This window comes from Puma concolor, chromosome B4 (assembly GCF_028749965.1).
Source record: "Puma concolor isolate L17-30 chromosome B4, mPumCon1.1.hap2, whole genome shotgun sequence".
NCBI lineage: Eukaryota > Metazoa > Chordata > Mammalia > Carnivora > Felidae > Puma > Puma concolor.
In genome coordinates this window covers 16156095-16176800 of record NC_141673.1, presented here as the reverse complement: position 1 = coordinate 16176800, position 20706 = coordinate 16156095, and the positions used below count along the sequence as shown (strand labels likewise).

The window sequence follows — 20706 nt, the reverse complement described above, 5'->3', positions numbered from 1 at the left end:
ACCATGTATTGGTGGAAAGTGAAGTCAGGTGCTGTGTGCCTGGGCCTCCATGGATCCTGGGAAATTCTTAGGCAAATGTGCCTGTAAAGCCATTGCTTGTTCTCATGTTCCTCCCTCCTAGTAGACTAAGAGCTTCTTGGGTGCAGGGAACATGTTCAGTCATCTGTGAATCCCTGACATTAAGTACGGTACCTAGTGTATAGTAGGTGCTCAGTTATCATTGGATAAATGAGTAAATGGAGAGAATTGCTGCCCACATGAAAAACCAAGGGTACAAGTGTCTTCTGGGGTTGACCTTGCTTTTGGAGCCACATAGAATGGTCTGTGTACTAGCTTGTGGGAGTGATAACTCAGCAGATCCCTTAGAGGAAAGCTGATGATGCTTCACTCTAAACTCATGTCCTTTCTGTTTTACCAATCACACTCCATTATGGCGGTGGACTAAATCACCTGAGGTGTTTAAACACAGATGCTTGAGCCCCATCTCAGACTGATTAAATCAGAATCTCTGGGAGCTGTGTGCAAGGTCTTTTTTTTCTTTTTAGAGCTCCCCAGGTGATTCTAAAATCAGCCACGATTTGAGAAGCACTAGGGTACACTGTTGCTTTTGTTTGAGATAACTAAAAGGGCTTTTAAATGTGTCAGCTGTAAATGATTAAGAGTGCAGTATAAATGCTTATTAATGCCACATTGTAATTATACCCATGAAGATTTCCTCTCTCTCACTCAACCGCCCCCCCCCCCCTTGGATATCTTTTAAATAAAAGACTGCATGTCCTTTACATCTTTATGAACAGAATTTGAAAAACCCAGAACATTTGCCAACTGAGGAGACACAAAGTTGCAAAGTTTTGGGGTGGTGGTGTTCTAGTGTGGCAAACACAGCTGCTCATAAATTACCTCTGTTCAGGCGCTGGGTCTGAGGAAGAATTTCAGGGTCATTATTCTTTATTTCATTCTCTGGTGCTTTAAAAGAAAAAATCCACACCTGTGTTCATACTGCATTTTTTTAAAGCAGTTTCCACCTTATAAATTCTACTAAATATACAGTGTTATAAGAAATGTGGTATAAAAAGCCAATTGTTTCTACTGGGAAACCTTAGAACTGGGTTGAAAGTAAAGTGCATGCATGTGCATTTTGGGAAAGGCATAGCTCTAAATCAGACACTCAGGGGGTCCAGGACCCAAACATGTTTAATAATCAATGCCTTTAGTCTAAATACCTTCTCTGCACAAAATTCAAGATTGCGTGTGAGTTGGCTCCTGCCTGCCCATCCAATACCACCTGCTACCAGTCTCTTCCCCTGGTTTTCTGTGGACCAGCAATCAGATTTGCCTGTAGCATCCAGAATGTGCCCTATTCTGTCACTTTTCTGGGGTTTTCTATGGGCCATTCGCCTGTCCTGGAGTGACAGCTCTGTCCTCTGTCTTGTATCTTCAGGCGTCAGTCCAGAGCTCTTCCTTAGAGTCTGTCCTGGACAACCTCTGCTCTCTCCACTTCCATGTGCCTTCTAGCATTTATTATATCTGCTGTAATTGTTAGTTCACAGCTCCGTCTCCCCATCTGGACTCTAAGTTCCTCAAGGGCTGTGCCTGTCTCTTCATTCATGGCCAGTTCCTAACGTAACGTCTGTCATGTAGAATGCACACATGGAGGGATCTGTCAGCTGTAGGACAAATAATGTGGCCTCTTCACTTTCAGGTGCTCTTGATCAAACTACAGGATGGATAAAAGAATCTGTAAATGAACTGCTTTCTCTTTCTGAGACGGCTTTAACTCCTGGGGCTGAAAATAGCTCTAAGCCAAGCCTGAGCCCTACACTGGTGCTAAATAACAGTTATTTAAAACTGTTGCAGTGGGATTATCAGAAGAAAGAATTACCAGAGGTGAGTGATTTTTTTTTTCTTCCCTCAAGTCTTCCAATATTTTAATTCTTAAGCTAGTCTGTCTAGTGTTGCGTGTGGTTTAATGACTTTCCCGAAATCAGATGAAATGGGAGTTTGGATGTAACATTGCTTGTTTTACATTTTCATGGTATTGAGCTTCCCTTTCTATTTTTACATTTAAAATAAATATGCTAGACACTCATGACAGATGGAGCACGTCTTCAGGAACTGACAGAAAAGCTGAATCAATTGAAAATTATTGCCTGCCTGTCCCTAATTACCAACAATATGGTGGGTGCTCTTACAGAAGGCCTTCCTGAGGTTGCAAACAGGTTAAAAAGGATTTCAGCTGTTCTACTCGAAGGCATGAACAAAGAGTAAGTTCCAATTTTATCTGCTCATCCCCGTCTTAAGGCTCTGCACGTGTTTCAGAGATGGCGCATAACCCTGGACGTCTGCGTGTGATATTCAGGACTGTGCTTTAGGGAAGCTTATCTTACAACTTCTTTTTCTAGAATTTCTTTTGATATCTCTGAAGGCTTCGATGTCCTTTCATAGGAGAGGGAGAGGTCCTTTCCATGACAAGTGCCAGGGTGAGTGTCCCGTTTCCACTTGGGACGGGCATGGACAAGAGCTCTTCTTTGACAGCGCTGTGAACCAAACCCACAGAAACCAGAATTCCGAGCTCAGTGTTCAGAAGGCCCTGTCAGGGAGGCTTTCCTATTCAGTTCTGACTCCGTCGTCTTTCTGCAGTGAAATGGTTACCGACTTCACTGATCCAGCCTGCTGTAAAGTCTTCAGGAGTAGTGACCTCCTGTCCTTCAGAGACACTACACAAGTCCAGGGAAGGACTTGTTTTCGCTAAATTCATTTCCCAGTGTCAAACCTTCATTGAACACTAGGATTCCATTTAGATTTTGCATTTAGATCATCCTGGTGGGAATCCTATCCAAGTCAGAAAATTCCTAGTCTTAGTCAATGATCACATGTTTTCATGGGTCTGATATGGGTCAGCTCCTCCTGCTGGTTTCCCTTTCCGGTGTTTTCAAGGCCTTACGTTCTTCCTTCCTGTCTTTGAAGGGAGATGCACCTATCCTGCTGCCCATTACTCAGAAAGCACGTAAATTACCTGATAAAATCCCAGAATATCAAGAGCCAAAAGGAGCCCGAGTGGTTACAGCATCCAGAGTTCTCAGAGAGAGAAAGATTTACCTTAGCTGCATAGTGAGGAAAGGGGAAACCAAGGCCCTGCCCTTTCTGCTGCTTCTGTGCTAAGCATCCAGGCTCATTTACTTCACATTCCAGGACCCAAGACCTGTAATGAAGAGAAACCTCCTCTGGGCTTGCAGCTGGTCTTACCTTGGCATTTCCCCATACCGGGTAACTTACTTTCCAGGAATTTTTATTTATTCGAGAACCCACAATGCTGCTCAAGTATTAATATAAAGCATATAGCAAAGTGGTTACTGAGAAGTCAGGCTTCAGGTCAGACAGACCAGAGTTTAAGTCCAAGCTCTGCTATTGACTTGTTAGGTGCCCTTGAACAAGTTCCCAAAACACTCTGAGCCTCGTTTTCTCATTTGTAAAAAGAGATAACTGTGCCTGCTTACAAATGTGAGACATTAAGATGATTCCTTGTGAAGTACTTAGGGCAGGTGTCTGGCCCATGGCAAGTACTCGGACAATGTTCACTGTTAATGGCCTGTTGTTAAAGCATCTCCTGTATACATGCTTTGCCTCTCTGACCGCTTTGTTTTGTTGAATCTCCCATCTCCACCCCCGTTCTCTCGCCCTTTAATTCCAAGTTTGCACGTAGTTATCTTAAAGACCTTTTCTAGGGGCGACTGGGTGGCTCGCTTGCTTGAGCATCCAGCCCTTGATTTCAGCTCAGGTCATGATCTCATGGTTGTGAGATTGAGCCCTGCGACAGGCCTCCATGCTGCGTGTGGAGCCTGCTTGGGATTCTCTTGCTCCTTCTCCCTCTGCCCTTACCTCAGTTGCATTCTCTCATGCTCTCTCTCTCTCTCTTAAAAAATAAAAAACAAAGACCATTTCTGGACAGCAAGAGACCATTTTTAATGATCATTCCTCGATAGTGTGGACCCAACACATGCCCTTTCTCATTACCTTTTTTTTTTTTTTTTTTTTTTACTTTTTAAGTAAGCCCCTACCAATTACTGTTTATGATTTTCTGGACTCTATGTATTTGGGATTTTTGATTGGTTACTTGAAAGTAACAGTAGGAAGGAGCTTCTTATCTTTGATCATGAGAGGTCAAGAATTTTAGGTGATTTGTCATTATGGTACTAATCTCTGAATATCTTCATTTCTTGTTTTTGATTGGTGTTATAGATGCACTGTTCAGGCATGGATAAAGGAATTGACTTTACCTCATTGTATAAGCATAGATTTAACAACAACAAATCTATGAATAAATCCACTCAGACCCAAGGGTTTATTCTAAGGAGTAAATAGGTAATTTCTTTTCCTTTTTGATGGTCCTGCATGAAAACGAGGATGCAGACTTCTTTTCAGGGACCACACTTCTCTGAATGCTTTCCCAACTAAACACTACTTACAGAATTGAGTGCTTTAACCATTTAAAAAATCTTCTACATACAAAGGTTGATGTTTAGGAGAAGATACCATATTCTAAGTTTGTGCTAATGGAGGTACTTATTGTCTGTATAAATGAAAAGTGATGGACATTTGAAACAAGTTGGTATATTAAAAATAAATAAAAACTAATGAACAGAAAAAGTGTTACTGATGCAATTTTGTTTTGTTTTTTAGGACCTTTAACTTGAAGGAAGTCCTGAATTCTATCGGTGTTCAGACTTGTGTTGAGGTTAACAAGGCCCTGGTGGAGAGAGGTTTATCCATTTTAAATGCTGAGGTCCAAGCTAATCTTATAGGTCAATTTTCAAGCATTGAAGAGGAGGACAATCCTATCTGGTCCTTGATTGGTGGGTCCTCATGTTTTTAACTTTAACTTTAACAATTTGCTTTAACTTTATGGTTTTGACTAGTGTCAAGTGTCCGTTACATTTTAGGCATAAACAGATTACCCGTTCCTTTGGGAGAATACATATTAGAAATATAAAGGAGTTTGTACTTTCAAAGGTTTGGGACTCACTGCTTCTTCTGCATGTATATGTAATGGAGTGGGGGGGGGGGGGGGAGTTGTTCCAGGGCCTTCTATCTTACTATCCAGCCAATAGATTTTTTTTTTCAATATATGAAGTTTATTGTCAAATTGGTTTCCATATAACACCCAGTGTTCATCCCAAAAGGTGCCCTCCTCAATACCCATCACCCACCCTCCCCACACTCCCACCCCCCATCAACCCTCAGTTTATTCTCAGTTTTTAAGAGTCTCTTATGCTTTGGCTCTCTTCCACTCTAACCTCTTTTTTTTTTCCTTCCCCCCCCCCCCCACCATGGGTTTCTGTTAAGTTTCTCAGGATCCACATAAGAGTGAAACCATATGGTATCTGTCTTTCTCTGTATGGCTTATTTCACTTAGCATCACACTCTCCAGTTCCATCCACGTTGCTACAAAGGGCCATATTTCGTTCTTTCTCATTGCCACGTAGTACTCCATTGTGTATATAAACCACAATTTCTTTATCCATTCATCAGTTGATGGACATTTAGGCTCTTTCCATAATTTGGCTATTGTTGAGAGTGCTGCTATAAACATTGGGGTACAAGTGCCCCTATGCATCAGTACTCCTGTATCCCTTGGGTAAATTCCTAGCCAATAGATTTTTATGGAGAAAATAACATAATGCTACCAGTAGTGTTAAAATCCTAGATCAGTGCAACAATCCAAACCTGGCAATATGTTCACAGAAAGCAGGTACCAGTTCTTCTGTGAGCTGGCAGGCATGATTTGGGGCTTTTTTTTGGACTTGATTGCCAGGCAAGTGACTTTCAGTGTCAGATCGTGTTGGTGAGTTGGGAAAATGGAGAACGCATCAGTGAGGACTCTTTCTGTGACCTGTGACAGAAGTGAACTAGCTTGAGCAAGAAGGAAGTGTATTGTCTCATATAACCAACAAGAGCAGAGCAGGACTGGCTACCTATACAGCTTAGTCGGAGCTCAGACTGTGTCACTGGCATTGGTTTCCCCACCTCCATCCCTCCGCACTGCCCCCTTTGGGCTGGCTGTCTTCACAGATAGACTCTTTCCATCCTAGCAAGACACCTTCAGCTCTAGCCTGCATCTTTCCACCTTGGAGTCCAGAAAAAAACAAGGTGTTCGCTTCCCTGTTAACTCAAAGAACGACCCCAGAAATGAGTCTCATTAGCTCCACTTGGCATGACTGTACGTCATGTCATGTTCTTGAATCCGTCACGGTGGTCGGAGGGGAAGGAACTTGAGCCTGAGACGTGTGTTCATTTCCTAGAACCAGAGTGAGTCCACTTTCCTTGTAACACCTGGTCTGAGAGTAGGGAAGAGATGATTTCCCCCAAACAGAATCCAGGTGCTATGGCCATAAGGAGGGGGGAGAGGATGATGTGGGGCACAAAGCAAGTGTCTGCTACAGAGAGTGAAGAACAAAGACCAGAAGGAGGAAAAGAGCACAGAATGGGAGGATACTAACATTCTAGGACTAATTTGCAAGTTTTCAAAGTACAACACTGACTTCCCTAAGCACACAAATACTTGTTATTATTTATTTGAGGCTCTCACATAGTTTCTCTCATCCTTACCCGCTAGGGACATAGAATGCTGGGATCTAGGCCCCTTAAAGCTCAAGGCTTCAACCCCTCCCCAGAAAGGAGCAGTGCTGGGGAGCAGCCCCTTGGGCTACTGGGAGGTGACTGTGGACAGCAGTGACAGACACAGCATAGCCGCAGCCACCTGTGGCTGAGCCCTTCCCCGCCGACTCGTGTCTGTCCTCACAGCCCGTGGTCTCCAGCAGAACAGCCAATACCTGGGAGATTGTGTTCCTGGGAGGAAGAGGGGCAGACTGTCTGCAGTCTCTTCCACGTGCCACTAGCCCCCACTGGTGTGCAGGCCTCGTGAGGGTGGGACGCGTGTCTCTTCTCTGCTGTATCCCTGTACCAGGCTGGACTCAGAGATGACATTTCATAAGTTCAGTTGACCCTTGAACAACACACGTTCGAACTGAGCAGGCCCCCTTACATACAAATTTTCTTTAATAAATACAGTACAGCACTGGAAACGTATTTTCTCTCCCTTAGGATTTTCTTTTTTTATAAACTTTTTAAAAATGTTTATTTATTTTTGAGACAATGCAAGAGACAGAGTGCAAGCAGCGGAGGGGCAGACAGAGGGAGACACAGAATCTGAAGAGGGCTCCAGGCCCTGAGCTGTCAGCACAGAGCCCGACGCGGGGCTCGAACTCACGAACCGTGAGATCATGACCTGAGCCGAAGTCGGACGCTTAACCTCCTGAGCCACTCAGGCACCCCTCCCTTAGGATTTTCTTAACATTTTCTATTCTCCAGCTTATTTTATTGTAAGAACAAAGTGTATAATACATATACAAAATACATGTTAGTCAACTATGTTATCAGTAAAGTTTCTGGTCAACAGTAGGTTATTAGTAGTTGGGCTTTTGGGGAGTCAAAAGTTAGATGCCTAGTTTTGACTCCATGGTGGGGGAGGGTCAGTGCCTTTCATCCCCATGTTCAAGGATCCAACTGTTTTGTGGAAGGGGTGAGGGCACTGGGGACTGAGACTGGGTGAATGTCTCTCATGTAACCAGCTGGTTGCAGACTAGGGACTCTCCCTGAGCCAGTCTTACTCTGGAGCTCATATTCTTAACTACTCCTGGAGGGCACTCCAGTCAGAACTGGAGCCCTGCTACTGGTTGGCATGATGGCCAAAGCATCCAGGTGTCCTCTGTGCCCTTGCTTTGGATAAGGGAAGTACTTGTAGTTTCAGAAGGGAGAGGGAAGCTGGGATGCCCCAGCTGGATGGCCCCACCCCACGGTGGCCTCTTAATATCCAGTAAAGCACCTTTTTTTTTTTTTTTCACTCAGCTATCCCCAGTCCAACTTTCCTGCTCTTTTGCAAATGCTCTTTTGCATTTTTCATAAAAAATGAAAGCATTTTTTAACCTCAAAGTAGCATCGCCTAGCAACTCAGCTGACTCACGTCAAGGTCTCTCCTTCAATCCAGGAAGCCAAGGGCACGCCTTTGGCAGGGACTTGGTTTGGCTGCTCCTAAGTGGACAGACGCTTCTGTCATTTTCGTCTTGGCCTCAAAACTGACTCGTCCATAGAGGAGACAGAGCCACTTGTCAGCATAATAACAATTTTGAAAGAATCTTACTCTTTCAGCATCTTTCAGGAAGGTGTTCGGACTCTATCTGTGTTGAAAACAGACCTGGGCTTCTAAGAGTTAGGTCTAACGGGAAATTTATTACCCAACTCACCCTTAATTTTCTGCTTGCAGAAGAGCTGGAGTAAATTAAGCACTCAGAGGAATCCTGGGCACATAAGAAGGACCAGTCACCCATGGATTTCGTCCCCTGTTCCCAATATCCATAGTCTGCCCTCTTTTGTTCTTGAGTGATGCACTCTTTATTTACAATGGCATACAGCTCCCACTGTGTTCTTAGCCTTTTATAAAGATAATTTAAAAAGTTTTCTTTCAAGCCAGCTTTTTTTCAAATGCGTATGGAAACCAGATAAAAATTATTTATAGATTACCTGCCATGGAGACTATTTGCATGCTTGGAGCCGTCTCTGTTTTTTTAAAGTAATTTTCAATTATGCAAGTGATACACAAATGGTTTCTTCTTGTTGACAAATTACGGGTCAGGCCGAGTCCTCTTTGATTGCCTTCGCCCACCCCGGTCCTCCCTGACTCTGTTGTTTTCAATTGGGTGTATTCACCTTTACGGAGATTTTTCATTTCATTCTCACCTCGACTCAGGCAGCATCTGTGATGTGCCTGCCACATGCCAGACCGGGGATATAAAGATCCCTCACCCTCAGAGAGCTCCCCATCTAAGAAGGGAGAGAGACACACGTTCCCAAGTAACAGTAATATAGCATGATTATCTGACAGATGTTAGGGAAAGCCATGGAAAGGAGGTAACTTTAGGCTTGGCGTTGAAGGATGCTTTGGCCTTTGGGCAGAGATGAGGAGAGAGGGAAGAGCAGTCTATAAGAGAAAACAGTTCTGGCTAAGACAAGGACATGGGACATTGGGACTTAGAGTTCTAGGTCAGATCCGGTTGCAATATGTGACTTTTGGGAGAAGTGTTTGGAGATAAGAGTTTCATTCATGTCATCATTGTCCATATTCGATGGACTGTGTTCTCCTTAGCAAACTTTCCTTTGTGAAGTTTCTGTTTCCACGGCCAAAGAAAGTCCTCGGGGCAGCGTGGCCTGTGGCGGATCTGGTTGGTCTGGTATTATTTGCCTGATACTGTTGCAGCCCAATTTATTTATGCATTCGCATCCTTTTGTAAAGTCACCTCACACGCAGATGCATCGAAGCAGTGGATTAGGAGGACAGAGAAGATGGCCAACTGGAGTGCCAGTTGGGGCAGCCACTCCTCAGGGCCTCTAGATGGTTGGTCATAGGTGGGGTAACCGTATAATTTATTGTCCAAACCAGGACGCTTTTTAGAGCACTCTTGTTAATTATGCCAGGACAACAGGTATAAACTTTGACTGTTCTGGGAAATCCTGGAAGTGTGGTCCCCCTTGGCATGTGGTATTTTGGGTGCCCAAGTTTGTCTGACTTCTAGATCTTTCTAGAGGAATCAGAAGTTTGGATTTCTATGTGAAATCCCCTGATTTTAAATGGTTTCTGTTTTTAAAAAAAACACTGTGTGGGGCCAAGCTGGCAGAGCTAGTTTACAAACTTAGCTGTTGTGTACATAACTAAAATTATGGACATTAGGTATTGAGTTTTTGTAAAAGAGGCCCTGTCTTGCTCTAAAAGTGTCCTGCATTTTTTTTGTCAGTTAGCCATTGCTGTGTAACAAGCCACTTCAAACTCTGTATTTTAAAACAACACAAATAGTGTTGCTCACAGGTCTGTGGGACAACTGAGTAGTTCATCTGGTCTTGGGGGCTTGCATAGGCGTATTCAGGCAGCTAGGGCTTGGCTAGGTTGCTCTGCTGGTCTTGGCTGGACTCTCTCAAGTGTGACAGGTTGTTGGCTGTAGGTTGGTCTAGGATGGCCTCGGATGGAACAGCTGGGCTTCCTTCGATGTGGTCTCTCATGCAGCCCTGGCTTGTTCATGTTCAGTGATGGGTGGAGAGAACAGATGTGGACCATGGCTGTTGGAGCCTCTGCCTGGAACTAGCATACCAACACTTCTACCGCATTCTCTATCAGCCAGAACAATCTATAAGGCCTCCTCAGTTCAAGACATGGGGAAACGGTCTCCAGCCTTCCATGGAAGAGCTGCAAAACCAACTTGTAAAGGGCATGGATACAGGAAGGGCAAAGAATTGGGAATATTAATTGCAATCTACCTACCATAATCACTATTCTCATTTCCTTTTAAAAACTCATATTCTTTAATAAAGGGTCAGATAAAGATATTTTATTTTTCTCCAGATAAACGAATCCAACTATACATGAAAAGCCTACTTTGTCTTCCAAGTCCTCAAAAATGCATGCCTCCCGTGCCAGGAGGCCTTGCTATCATTCAGCAGGAGCTAGAAGTGCTAGGCTCTCAATATGCAAACATTGTGAATCTCAACAAGCAAGTGTATGGACCATTTTATGCAAATATACTTCGAAAGCTGCTCTTCGGTGAGGAAGCCATGGGAAAGGCTGATGCTTCATCTGCTAACTAAAGAGGAACTGACATTGGATGCGAGGTTGGAAATCTAGCACTTTGGTACCCAGTCTGTTTCCACCAGTGGCATTACAGATGTGGCACATCCTCAGTCCTGCTTGTGGTGCAGCGTTAGCCTGAATTTGTGTAATCCAGTAATATTAGCATTGCAGAAGACATGCACATCATAGAGACCCTATTCATGCATCATTTTCAAGTTCAAAAGAGATGTTTTTAATGGACAGAAAGCAATTTATAATTAATTATATTACCTATATAATACTTGTAAATGTTTTCTTAAGCATTTATATGTGGCTTGTTCATTCAACCTTTAAGGAGTTGTATTTCCTCACTTGTCACTATCAAATCTAATGATTTTTAATTTTGTTACAACTTCTTAAAAGGGTTGCAAGTCATGAGAATAACCAAGGGGACTGATGTTCTGAATAAATGATGTGACATAAGCATAATTGTATTTGAAATGTACGATTAAATTTTATTAATGTGTAACAAAAACTTACATAGTAAGTTTATAAAGCCCAGAAATGTACCAAATCACATTTTATATTACCAATTGCCAGTATTTGTCTAGAATTTAAATTTATTAAAAACATTTTAAAGCTATGTACACATTTTAGGTAAAACCTGTATTGTTCATTTAGTGAAAATATATTTTTAAAAATCCCTTCTAAAATTTTATTCTAGAGGTTGGTTTCTGCCTGTAACTTACCCTGCTCTCTGAGAGAAACAAGTTTTGCACAAATATATTAGTGAATGTCCTTGCATTTCTCAGGCCATTGGTAAAGTTTATATAAGATGTTAATATTTTTATGTAAGGCAGGAGTGGTTTGAATTGGTTTATTTAGAATAAGAAGGGAAGTTAACAGTAAATGAGATCCCCAGGAGATCCCCCATTGTCAGTGAAGTTCACATGCGAAAACGAAATAGTTGAAGTTTGGATTTTTTTAGCCATATAACTTGTTAGCAAATGCCTCCTGTGCTGATTAGATTCTTACCCCGCTATGACCAAGATGCTCTTCTAAGCATCACTATCATTTGACATTCTTGAGCATTAAGTCAAAACTTTGCCAAGCTGGCACTGGTTGTCATTGGGGTTTTGGAGAAATCTGCTTGTCCGAGAATTACATACTTCTAAAATGTTAAGGGAAGCACTACAGTCTGGGCAGACTCCATCTAGAAAGTACTTTATTCCCATAAAACACCTTTGGATTATTTTGTTTTCTAAGGACCCACTGAATCTTAGTAGTCTGGTAGGGAAGAGTGGGTAGGAGGTCAAAAGGAGGGAGTACTCTTTTTTACCTTACCTCCTTTTCCTCACTCTGACCTCCACCATTATGGTGTTACTTAATCATTTGGTAAAGTTCTAGGACATGATTGTGTGAATAAATTATCTCCAATCTTTACATGTTGGAGGGATCTGCCAAAACTTGAGGAAATTTTGAAAGTCTTTTTTTTTTTTCTCACAATGACCAATATATACATCTGCCATTCTACCCATCTAAGCAGCTGTTATGAGTAGAATTTTCCTGAAGAGCACATCACTGGTCTTACCCATTTCCCCCTGTCTTCTTCCTGTATTTCCCTTCTGCCCATGTTTTCCTGTGCTTAGAAACCATAAGGTGCTGAAAACAATTTTTTTTTTTCATTTTCTCTTAAGTCAAGGTAGTTTTCAATTGTGTTCACTTTGCAGCGTGGGTGGCAGAGGGTTCTGACGTGGAAAAGTAATGTGTAGTGTGACTTTTTGTTGCTTTCCGAGGTAAACCACATACTTAACAGGAAGACTGAGTGGTGTACTTTTTTATTATCAGATTGGAACCCAGCTGGTATTCTTGTATACTTGATTATACTGCAATTGCCAGCGGGAAAACAATGTGCAGACATTTTTAAAAATGCATTTAAAATGAAGGGCATTCTGCTGCTTTTTCTTTTTCTTTCTTTCTTTTTTTAAGTCCCAAGGTAAATCTCAATGTCTCAAGTCTGGATTTAGGCAACTACATTTATTAGGATTTTTAAAAGCATATCCCTTAGCATGTTGTGTTCTTTTTTTTGTTTTACTTAAATGTTTACTTCTACTTTTGAGGTTTTCTTAACATGGTCTTGTTTTGTAATGTCAATTTTATTAAACACCATATACACATTTTCATTCTTCTGCTAAAACATGTATTGTGTGCACTAAATTTTAAAACATTAAAAATTATTTGAAGATAGCCAGTGTCTCTTTGTTTTTTGTATTTTTTTATTTTTTGAGAGAGCGAGGGTGAGCGAGAGAGAATGAGTGGGGGAGGGGCAGAGAGCGAGGGGACAGAGGATCTGAAGTGGGCACTGTGCTGACGGCAGAGAACCTGACACACAGTTCAAACTCACAAACTGTGAGATCATGACCTGAGTTGAAGTCTGATACTTAACTGACTGAGCCACCCAGGTGCCCTCTTTGTTTTCTAAACCACCTTTTGGTAGCTCAGGGCTGGAATATTGCACAGTCTTTATTGTGGTTCTTCTACAATGATTGTTCTGGTGATTGTCAGAGCCTTACAGAGATCAGGTCATGTTCACTCAGTCAGTCAGGAAATACATACTGAGCATGTACTGTATGACCAGAAGTATCCTAAGTGTTGTGTGATACACAGATGACTAGATAGACACCGTCCTCAAGAAGCTTATAATCTAGGAAGAAGGACAGACTCGTGAACAAAGTATCATAAAGACGAAAACAAGTACATACAGTGCTAGAGTAAATACCATCCCATTCTATTCCATGGAGATCATTCTTGAGCTACAACAGGATGGGTCAGGAATGGCCAGGAGGCTAAGAAAGGGGAAGGCACAATAAGTCAAGTGCATGGTGAATATAGTGGGGTGGAGAAATGGCAAGCCAATGACTAGCATATGGTAGAAAGAGTGGAGGTGAGGAGAGGCAAAACAAGAGAGGTAAAAAGATTCTGGGATGTTATGCTAAAATTTTTGGGGTTTGTCCTGGAATAGATAAAGAATCAGAATCTTTTGAAATAAGAGAGGGTTGTGTTTTAGAAATTATGTATTTGGAAATTATGTTTTGGAAAGATTACCCTGGCAAAGAACACTTGCTGTTGGTGCGGGAATATTCCTCTGTGTGGAGTGTGAATACATATATGCACTCGCACGTGAACACATGGTATAAGCGATGGAAATGGACCCAGGCCTGCTGAAGCAGAAAGGGAGCTTACTGCATAGGTATTAAGGACCTCATGGAATCGTCCTAATCTGGGGAGTCAGGCTTGGAAAATGGGTAGGAACCAAGGCAATGCAAGCTGCAGGACTCTAGCCAAGCTGGATGCAGTCCTATGGCTTCAGAGATTTATTTCTCTACTGTCCTTGCTTCTTTGCCTAATTTGCTCAAGATTCAAAGTCCCAGGTATGAACAAGCTGTTAGAAGAATCTAGGCCAAGTTCCCAGGCTCTGATTTGCAGGAGATGGAAGGAGTGAGTCGCTGACCCTTGGACTTCCATGGTCCCATCAAGGTCACCCAACTAGAGATTGCTTCCAAATGGAAAAGAGTTGTTGAGGAGCAGAAAGAGAAAAAAAAAAAATCCATAAAATATACATTTGTGAGGGCTTTAAAATTTGGATGTGAGAAATGTGTGTGACCACCCACCCAATCCCACATTGCTTCTGAGAATAATGCTAAAAGATGATTCAAGGAAGGGCAGCGGCATGTGAAGTCGACCATTATTGGTGTGTGTGTAGATGAACTGCCAAACGAATAGCTCCCAGGTCTCAGTGGCCTCATATACCCACATTTCTCAAATTATAGTTCAAAGCAGGGGTAGGGTGGTGGGCTGGGGGAGGTGCTACTCCATTCAGTAGTAGAAGAAGCCCAACTTCCAACCGTCCTGTGACTGCTGTCCCCTAGCTCTTCAAAGTCTCCATTCCCTCAGAAGATAGGGACAGAAAAGGATTGTTCACTTTCACTCATGGTTCATTGGCCACAACTCAATCATGCGGACTCATCTAACTGCAAGGGAGGCAAGATTATGGGTCAAGGAAGAAGAAGCTGATATGTTGGTAAGCGTTAGCAATCTCTACCTCTGGTCCCTCCAGCTTTCTTTTTTTTTTTTTTTTTTTTTTAACATTTATTTATTTTTGAGACAGAGGGAGAGAGAGCATGAACAGGGGAGGGTCAGAGAAAGAGGGAGATGCAGGATCTGAAACAGGCTCCAGGCTCTGAGCTGTCAGCACAGAGCCCGACATGGGGCTCGAACCCACGGACCGCGAGATCATGACCTGAGCCGAAGTCAGACGCTTAACCGACTGAGCCACCCAGGCGCCTCCCTCCAGCTTTCTTAAATAAGCCCCATGAATCTTCTTTTCATGAAAATAAGTTTAAAACCACGTGCCTGTTCTGATCTTTTAATAGTAGTTCTCCAGAGCGCCATGTTGAGAGGATTTTGAAGCCAGATCCATGGTGAGCAGTAAAGAGTTCTGTGCCTGGTTGGCAAAGTATGCCATGGGTGTGGAGTGCGCCACCTTTGTGCAACATATTTTTATTTCTAACTCAAACCCTTCTCGAGACTAAAGTTCAACCTGTTCCACCTCTGGGGATGTTAAGTTCCAAAATTTTCTACTCATGGCTTAGTAAAAGTAGCATGGGACTGAGAATCACAAGACTGGAGTTTGAATTCATTTCCTCTACTTAACAGCTCTATGAACTCAAGTCAGTTTTTTAAATCTCCTTGAGCCTCTGTTTCCTACCCTACCTCACAAGAGATGTGAGAATCAAATGAGATAATGTATTCAAAATCATCTGCAAACTCTGAAGCATAATGTAGTCAGAATACATTAAAATAACTGTAATTTATTAGTCCTAAATCTCTTTCAAGCTTCAGGAGGTTTTAGTATTGTGAGATGTGATGGTCAGGTACTTAAGTACACAAGAGCAGAAATTGTCATACCTCATCAGAACCATGGTTCATTAAGCCCAAGATTGTCATTGGCAGAGAAACTCAAGGGTATGTAGAAGGCTGCAGTCATTGTCCTTAGTGTCAACTGCAAAGGAAAGTGACAAACCCAATATGTTCTTATTTTACTTGGTAATCACTAATGACTTTATCCTCCATGATTTAATCTAACCTTTTAGAAAGTACGTTTGTTATTACTGACTTGTGTCTTCTTGTTCTCTATTTTTGGGGTGAAGCTTTATCTTGTTCATTTCTAAGTTTATGCGTCTTTCAGATTTCAAGGGAAGGAACCAAGGGATTTATTGCAAAGCTTTAAAAAGAAGAAAGAAAACACAGGAATCTGTCTCACCAGCTGCACTTGCAGGCTTGATGGAGGATCTGAATATAATTCTTTATTTTTTATTATTTACAGAGTGTGGGTGGGAAGAGAGAGAGAGAGAGAAAGAGGGAGAATCCCATGACCCTGAGATCATGACCTGAGCTGAAATCAAGAGTTGGACACTCAAATAACTGAACCACCCAGGTGCCCTTAATTCTTTTTTCTTTCAAGTAAAATAATAATAGCCACTGAGCACTTACCATATGGCAAGGAATACCCTAAGCGCTTCATACACATGATCTCCTATAACTGCACAACACCCTGTAGGGCAGGCTTTATCTTTATTTCTATAGATGCAAATGAAGCTCAGATTAGGTACAGAAGTTGTCCAAGGTTACAGAGCTGGTGGGTGTCTTTAAACACACCAAAGAGTCTAACCCTGGAATGTGTGCGCTAAAACCTTTTGCTATATTGGTTTCTCTAGGTCATCCGATCAAAAGTATTTCTCACTGTTGTGATGCTACCAAATGCTTCCTTGGTGTTTTACTTCACTACTTCTTTATGCGGCCGCCCTCCCTTTTGGTACCTCTTAATTATTAACGTCCCAGGAGAGAAGTGATTGGGTCTAACTGCCATTAGTCAGTACAGACACTCCTCTTCCCTACTCTCCTGCACTGGGTAGGGGCCACGTCAGCTCCCCTACATGGCTGTCTTTGGCAGGTTCCTGACCCAATCAGTTCTTACAGCATGGTTGGGTCCCATGACACAATGCAAGGCTGTTTCAGAGAAGGGCTTTGTGGGCATGTCAGGCAGCAAAAGGCTTCAGACCATCCACCCTTGCTCAAAACGTAAGCTGTTTTTTCTGATTACAGTAGAGGTTTCGGCCCATGTTCACCCTCACCTTGCTGTTTATGAAATGATAGGCTTCACAGAAGCCCTCTTTGCCCTTGCCTTTTCAGACTGAAGAGCCTATATTCTTTCTCCAACATTGCTCTAGCCTTTTCTAGTTCTATTGTGAATTTACTCAAGTTTGGAAACCAGGATCACACATGTTTTCTCCCAGTCTGGATGCATCAAGGTTTTGAAGACAGGATAATCCTTTTTTGTTTACAGTGTCTTCATGTTGAAGCCTCTCAGAATAAGGTCTTATTTCTTTAACATGGCATAAGGGCTAACAATGGCCCAGTCCCAATGGATCTTTCTAGTGTCACCTACAGACACTTCCTTATAGACAAGCCCTATGGAGATGACACTCAATTGCCAGAATGTGGTCCTATGTAAAGTCCTCAAGCCATTGGTCATGCTGTTTTTCTCTGCTTGAAATATCTTCTGCCACTCCATCCATCCAGGGTGCTATTATGATAGAGCAATTGAAAGCATGTCAGATAATTATGGATTTAAATTCTAGCTCTGCTTGGCGAATTTCTTAATCCCTGTGAACCTTAGTCTCTTCACCTGTCAAGTGGAGATAATCATACTTACCTCCCTGCGGTTGATCATTAAATCAGAGAATGCACACGAAGTGGTTATTCCAATGCCTAGCAAAGAGTAAATGCTCAGTCAGTAAATGGAAGCCCAGCTTGGACACCTCTGCTTCCCCCTTTCTTTTGCTGTCCTTTAACCAATGCCCCTTTTTCTTTACCCACTTCTCCACCGCATCAGTCACCTTCTCATCTGGCTACCGCAACACTATATACTTAATTGATGGTACAATATTCCAAGATGTCAGCCATTTTTCTTTCTGCGATTTCCCTTCCCCAAATGCCCAGCCTTCTATTCAAACCACGAATCTTTTTGTACTAATATCTCAGGAAAAGAATGTGACAGCAGAAAACAGAAGAGTCAGGAGACTGTTCCTGGCTTTTTGGTTTTTAAAATTCAGTTCCCTAGGGAATCAGAAGTCACGGGTTGACCTGGGGGCAAGTGCTGATACCTGGTAGGGGTGAGAGAGGGGAGGCAGGGGTAATAAGGGAAGGATTACAAGGATTGTAGCAGCTGTGGTCTAAGCGCCCCAACACCACTCAGCGTCAGCTAACTATTGCCAGTGCGGACTCTGGGTTCACTGCTACCTGATTCATCTCTTTTCAAGAGAAACAAACAAATCAAGGTTTTTTTTTTTTAATGTGAAATACAATATCAAGTTTATTGTCACTCACTACATTATTTTCTTTCAAATAATTTATTCAACAAAAACTTATTCAGGGGCAAACAGTGAGTTAGAACCTGGGAGTGCAAAGACAGACAAGATGGTTTCTGTTCCAGGAGCTCCTGGTGTAAAGAATTAGACGCATAAACATAGGATATGGTATCAAGTGATATGTCTTATGTTAAAGAGTGATTTCCAAAGGGTGATCACTGGGCCAGCAGCAGCAGCAGCAGCATCACCTGGGAACTTACTGTAAATGCAAATTTGCAGGCCCTGGCCCAAACCCGCCTAATATGCAAGCTGAGGTTGTTTTAACAAGCTCTCCAGGTGATTCAGATGCATGCTAAAATTGGAAAATCACTTTGAGAATGAAAAGCCAAGAGGACTCTGGAACAGTAAGCTAACACATCTGAGCCAACCTTGAGATCTCTGCCATCTAAAAATCACTTCACAGTCCCTTCCAGCCTAGATTCTAAATAGGTTGCTCTCTGGTAATTCACAAGGATGATACAAAAGTATTATGTGTCCTTTTAAGTGAACGCATAAGATCTTCAAGAATGGGGTTTTTAATTAACCTTTAAAATTTTTCTTTCCCTTCTCCTACTTTCAGATTTCAGCACAATACTTTGGAGATACAGGCACTGAAATTTACTTGAAGCAGCTAATTTGGAAATTAACCTCATGAAAGAGTTATACAGTCACGATGGGAAAATGGCATTTGTGTATTTACAAATTTTCATAATTTACTGTGGCAAAATATACAGAAAAGTTAACCATTTTTTTAAAAGTTTTATTTATTTATTTTTGAGAGAGAAGGTGAGAGTGAGCAAACTAGTGGGGTAGGAGCAGAGAGAGAATCCCAAACAGGCTGCCAGCTGCCAGCACAGAGCCCGATGTGGGGCTTGAATTCAGGAACCACAAGATCATGACTTGAGCCAGAATCAAGACAGATGCTTGACCTACTGTGCCACCCAGATGCATTAGAACCATTTTTAAGGGTGCAGTTCAGTGTCCTTAAGTACATTCATGATGTTGTACAACCATCACCACTGCTCCATTCCATAATTTTTGCATCTTCCCAAACCGAAACTGTGCACCAATTATACAATTGTTGATATCTTTTGCCTTGTTCTCTTCCAATGGGAGTTTTTTCTATTGATCTGAGTTCATTCTAAAGTATGGCTATCAATCCTTTGTCTTCTTCCAACTCATGTTTTTAAAGGGCTCTATTCATGGTGAATTTTAAAAATATGTTCAGAAAATTCTGCATTTTCGTGGAATAATAAAACTGTGGTTACAATTATATTATCAAATCTATGAATATTTTCCTTTAGGATTTCTGTGTTGCTGTCCTTGAAGGCTTTCACAACCTCAATCTTATGAATACACTTAATCCATAGAGGATTTACTTAGATGTTTTTTTCTAAATGGCTAATCATCTATTCCGACATCATTTATTGGATAACTTGTCTTTGCCTACTGATTTAAATGTCATATTTTCATGGGGCGCCTGGGTGGTGCAGTCGGTTAAGCGTCCGACTTCAGCCAGGTCACGATCTCGCGGTCCGTGAGTTCGAGCCCCGCGTCAGGCTCTGGGCTGATGGCTCGGAGCCTGGAGCCTGTTTCCGATTCTGTGTCTCCCTCTCTCTCTGCCCCTCCCCCGTTCATGCTCTGTCTCTCTCTTTCCCAAAAATAAATAAACGTTGAAAAAAAAAATTAAAAAAATAAAATGTCATATTTTCATACTAAATTTTTCTGCGTCCTGATCTTTTCTCTAGTCCTTCGAGAATATAACAAAGCCTTAATTACCGTCCTGTTATGCTCTACTCTCCAGGGAGTTAAATCCTCCTCACTTTATGTCATTCTGATGGTTGTATAATATCCCATCACTCGCACATAATTTTTTTAACCAACCTCTTAATACTAAGCATTTGTTAAATTTCCTATTTTCCAATACCATACAACCTGTAGTTTTGGATTGGATTAAACAAAAATCTCTGCAGCCGTGGCTCAAGTTGTGCAAATTACCCGTTTACCCTTTTCTCTGAACTGTTTAAACAATTAGAACAAATACGCTTTACTGGTCTGAATTATGGGATAATTGGCACCGAATCCGTCCCCTGGTCAACATTATCCGACAGAGACTTCCAAGTGACACCAGGGGGCGCAGTTTCCCAGCTCCGCCTCAGCCACATCCGGGTTCCACCGCAGGTTCGGGCCGGGAGCAGGCGGAACGTTTCTATCACGCCACCAATTAACCTGCGCGGCGGGGACCATTTAGGCCTTCGCGCACCGCTCTTACCGGGCGCTGCGGTTTGCTTGGGGCAGCCGAAAGCGGGCGTGGCGGCTCTGCTGGCTTCTCCCTTCGTCGTGAGCAGCACAGCATGGACGTGCTTGCGGAAGAGTTTGGGAACCTGACGCCGGAGCAACTGGCTGCACCCATCTCTACTGTAGAGGTGAGGGCTGGGCACGCGGAGAGCGGAAGGGGCCGGGAGCGTCCGCAGGAGGCGTTGCCCGAAGAGCTCGCGTGGCGGGGGGGGGGGGGGGGGGGGGGGAGGGGCGGCGGCGGCGGCTTCTGCGCATGCTCAGCGCGACGGAGCGGGTCTCTTCCGGAGC

At 42.6% G+C, this 20706-nt stretch overlaps 2 protein-coding genes and 2 long non-coding RNA genes across 5 annotated transcripts in view; 3 read left to right on the top strand and 1 right to left on the bottom strand.

Moving 5' to 3' along the window:
* TCP11L2 (t-complex 11 like 2) overlaps positions 1-12898 on the top strand; it is a 40983-nt gene extending 28085 nt beyond the window's left edge. Inside the window, exons 7-10 of the mRNA XM_025927036.2 lie at positions 1703-1887; positions 2083-2264; positions 4681-4853; positions 10448-12898. Coding sequence (XP_025782821.1) covers positions 1703-1887; positions 2083-2264; positions 4681-4853; positions 10448-10689 — 782 coding nt within the window. The 3' untranslated portion in view covers positions 10690-12898. The remainder of the gene's footprint in view (positions 1-1702; positions 1888-2082; positions 2265-4680; positions 4854-10447) is intronic.
* A 3066-nt stretch (positions 12899-15964) lies between these two features.
* LOC147578932 (uncharacterized) lies at positions 15965-20529 on the bottom strand. Its single transcript, XR_015253371.1, has 2 exons — positions 20393-20529; positions 15965-17482 (listed from the first exon to the last, which is right to left on the bottom strand). It is a non-coding gene; the product is annotated as an uncharacterized LOC147578932 (long non-coding RNA).
* Positions 16037-19393, top strand: LOC147578933 (uncharacterized). Its single transcript, XR_015253372.1, has 2 exons — positions 16037-16148; positions 18701-19393. It is a non-coding gene; the product is annotated as an uncharacterized LOC147578933 (long non-coding RNA).
* The window catches only part of POLR3B (RNA polymerase III subunit B), a 105535-nt gene continuing 105243 nt past the window's right edge, over positions 20415-20706 (top strand). For both annotated transcript variants that reach the window (XM_025926658.2, XM_086712460.1), the window contains exon 1: positions 20415-20546. In XM_025926658.2, coding sequence (XP_025782443.1) covers positions 20475-20546 — 72 coding nt within the window. In that variant the 5' untranslated portion in view covers positions 20415-20474. The remainder of the gene's footprint in view (positions 20547-20706) is intronic.